This window comes from Choloepus didactylus, chromosome 6 (assembly GCF_015220235.1).
Source record: "Choloepus didactylus isolate mChoDid1 chromosome 6, mChoDid1.pri, whole genome shotgun sequence".
Classification (NCBI taxonomy): domain Eukaryota; kingdom Metazoa; phylum Chordata; class Mammalia; order Pilosa; family Megalonychidae; genus Choloepus; species Choloepus didactylus.
The window spans coordinates 141,961,133-141,963,014 of record NC_051312.1 but is presented as its reverse complement, the minus strand read 5'-3'; the positions used below and the strand labels follow the sequence as shown (position 1 = coordinate 141,963,014).

The 1,882-nt window shown below is 40.2% G+C and overlaps 1 protein-coding gene across 1 annotated transcript; it reads left to right on the top strand.

The window, feature by feature from the left end:
* Window positions 1-387: 387 nt before the first annotated feature.
* LOC119536314 (olfactory receptor 8B3-like) lies at window positions 388-1,320 on the top strand. The gene has a single exon (XM_037839073.1). The coding sequence runs from the start codon at window positions 388-390 to the stop codon at window positions 1,318-1,320; it is 933 nt and encodes a 310-aa protein (XP_037695001.1).
* The last annotated feature ends 562 nt before the right edge of the window (window positions 1,321-1,882 follow it).

The window sequence follows — 1,882 nt, the reverse complement described above, 5'->3', positions numbered from 1 at the left end:
CTCTGCTTCCAGTTTTCATGGTGAGGGGAGGGCCCAGGTGACAGAGAGATCACAAAATGAGAAAGATGATTCTGTCCTGGTCCATCTACTGCAAACCCCATTGGTTTTGCCATCAGTAATGTTTTTGTATGGCAGCACTGTCTTTTGCTCTATAGACTAAGTTGGAGGTGCTCTTAACTCTATTCACCTTAGGACTCTAATAAGGAGACCTCAGTACCACTCAGTATAATAGTAGTGGTAAAGGTAGATTTTGTAGTTTGGGTTAAGCTAGGCTTGGACAGTCCCAGTCTGTAAATCACCCTTGTTGGAAGAGGTATTATGAGGATATCTGGGTTGCCATCTAATATTAACCCTTTTTTCTTATCCCACAGATCTACCTAGAGAAGAATGGGTTCTGTAAATGGCTCTTTAGTGACTGAGTTCATTCTGGTGGGATTAACAGACCACCCAAATTTTCAACTCCCTCTGTTTTTCCTGTTTCTAGCAATGTATATGGTCACTGTGCTGGGAAACGTGGCCTTGATAGTTCTAATTGTGCTGAATTCCCACCTTCACACCCCCATGTACTTTTTCCTCTTTAACTTGTCTTTCATAGACCTCTGTTATTCTTCTGTTCTGACACCCAAAATGCTGATGAACTTCTTATCAGAGAAGAATATTATTTCCTACCAAGGATGCATGACCCAGCTCTACTTCTTTTGCTTTTTTGCCATCTCTGAGTGCTATGTGCTGACATCCATGGCCTATGATCGCTATGTGGCCATCTATAATCCACTCTTGTATAACATTGCCATGTCCCCTAAAGTGTGCTCCAAACTTATGTTTGGTTCATACTTCATGGCATTTTCTGGTGCTGTGGCCCACACTGGATGCATGCTGAGACTGACCTTCTGTGATGCTAACACCATCAACCATTATTTCTGTGACATCCTCCCTATGCTCCAGCTTTCCTGCACAAGCACCTATGTCAATGAGCTGGTGGTCTTCATTGTTGGTGGCAGTGACATCTTTTTGCCCAGTCTCAGCATCTTTATCTCTTATGGTTTCATTCTTTACAGCATCCTGCATATAAATTCCACTGAGGGCAGGTTCAAAGCCTTCAGGACCTGCAGTTCCCACATAATCGCTGTTTCTCTGTTCTTTGGATCTGGTTCATTTATGTATCTCCAACCATCTTCTGCTCAGTCTGTGGATGAGGGAAAAATCTTTTCAGTCTTTTACACCAGTGTGGTTCCCATGATGAACCCCTTAGTCTATAGCATGAGGAATAAAAATGTTGAACTTGCCCTGAGAGTAACCTTGCGTAGAAGAAAGTTTTGATCAACAAATGTGATCTCCTTGAAGGTAGTTTAATGATGAGGGGGTTCAGTGCATTTATTTACAAAATATTTGGTAACATCCTTCTCATATTTCTTTCTTATTATGTTGAAGGCAAGTTGAGTCATCTCTTAATTTTTTTCCACTGTTATTAGAGTAGGTATACTTTTCCTTACCCTTTGCACAATTTCCTCTCCTCACATTTTCTTCTCTGAGAATAATATTAAAGAAGGAATTTATTTCATCTGCTTTTTCTTGGAAGGTTGAAGTTTCTTTTTTCTTCTGGAAAAATATGAACAGATCTGCAATGACTGAAGAAAGTTACTATAGGGTTACATTGTGCTATTGGAGGCCAGTGAGCCATTGTCTACCAGTTTTATTGCTCCAGTGACAGCATGAATCAAACAGAGTGTCCCCACTACTATCTTCTCATCTTCAACTTGCAAGAATATGTCTTCTTCAAATGCCAGGGTTTGGTGAAAAGATTGAAAGTTCCATAAAAATAATAAAGAATAATCCCCTTGAGAAATGTATACCCCATGCACTAAGATTTTTTACAAAGGGT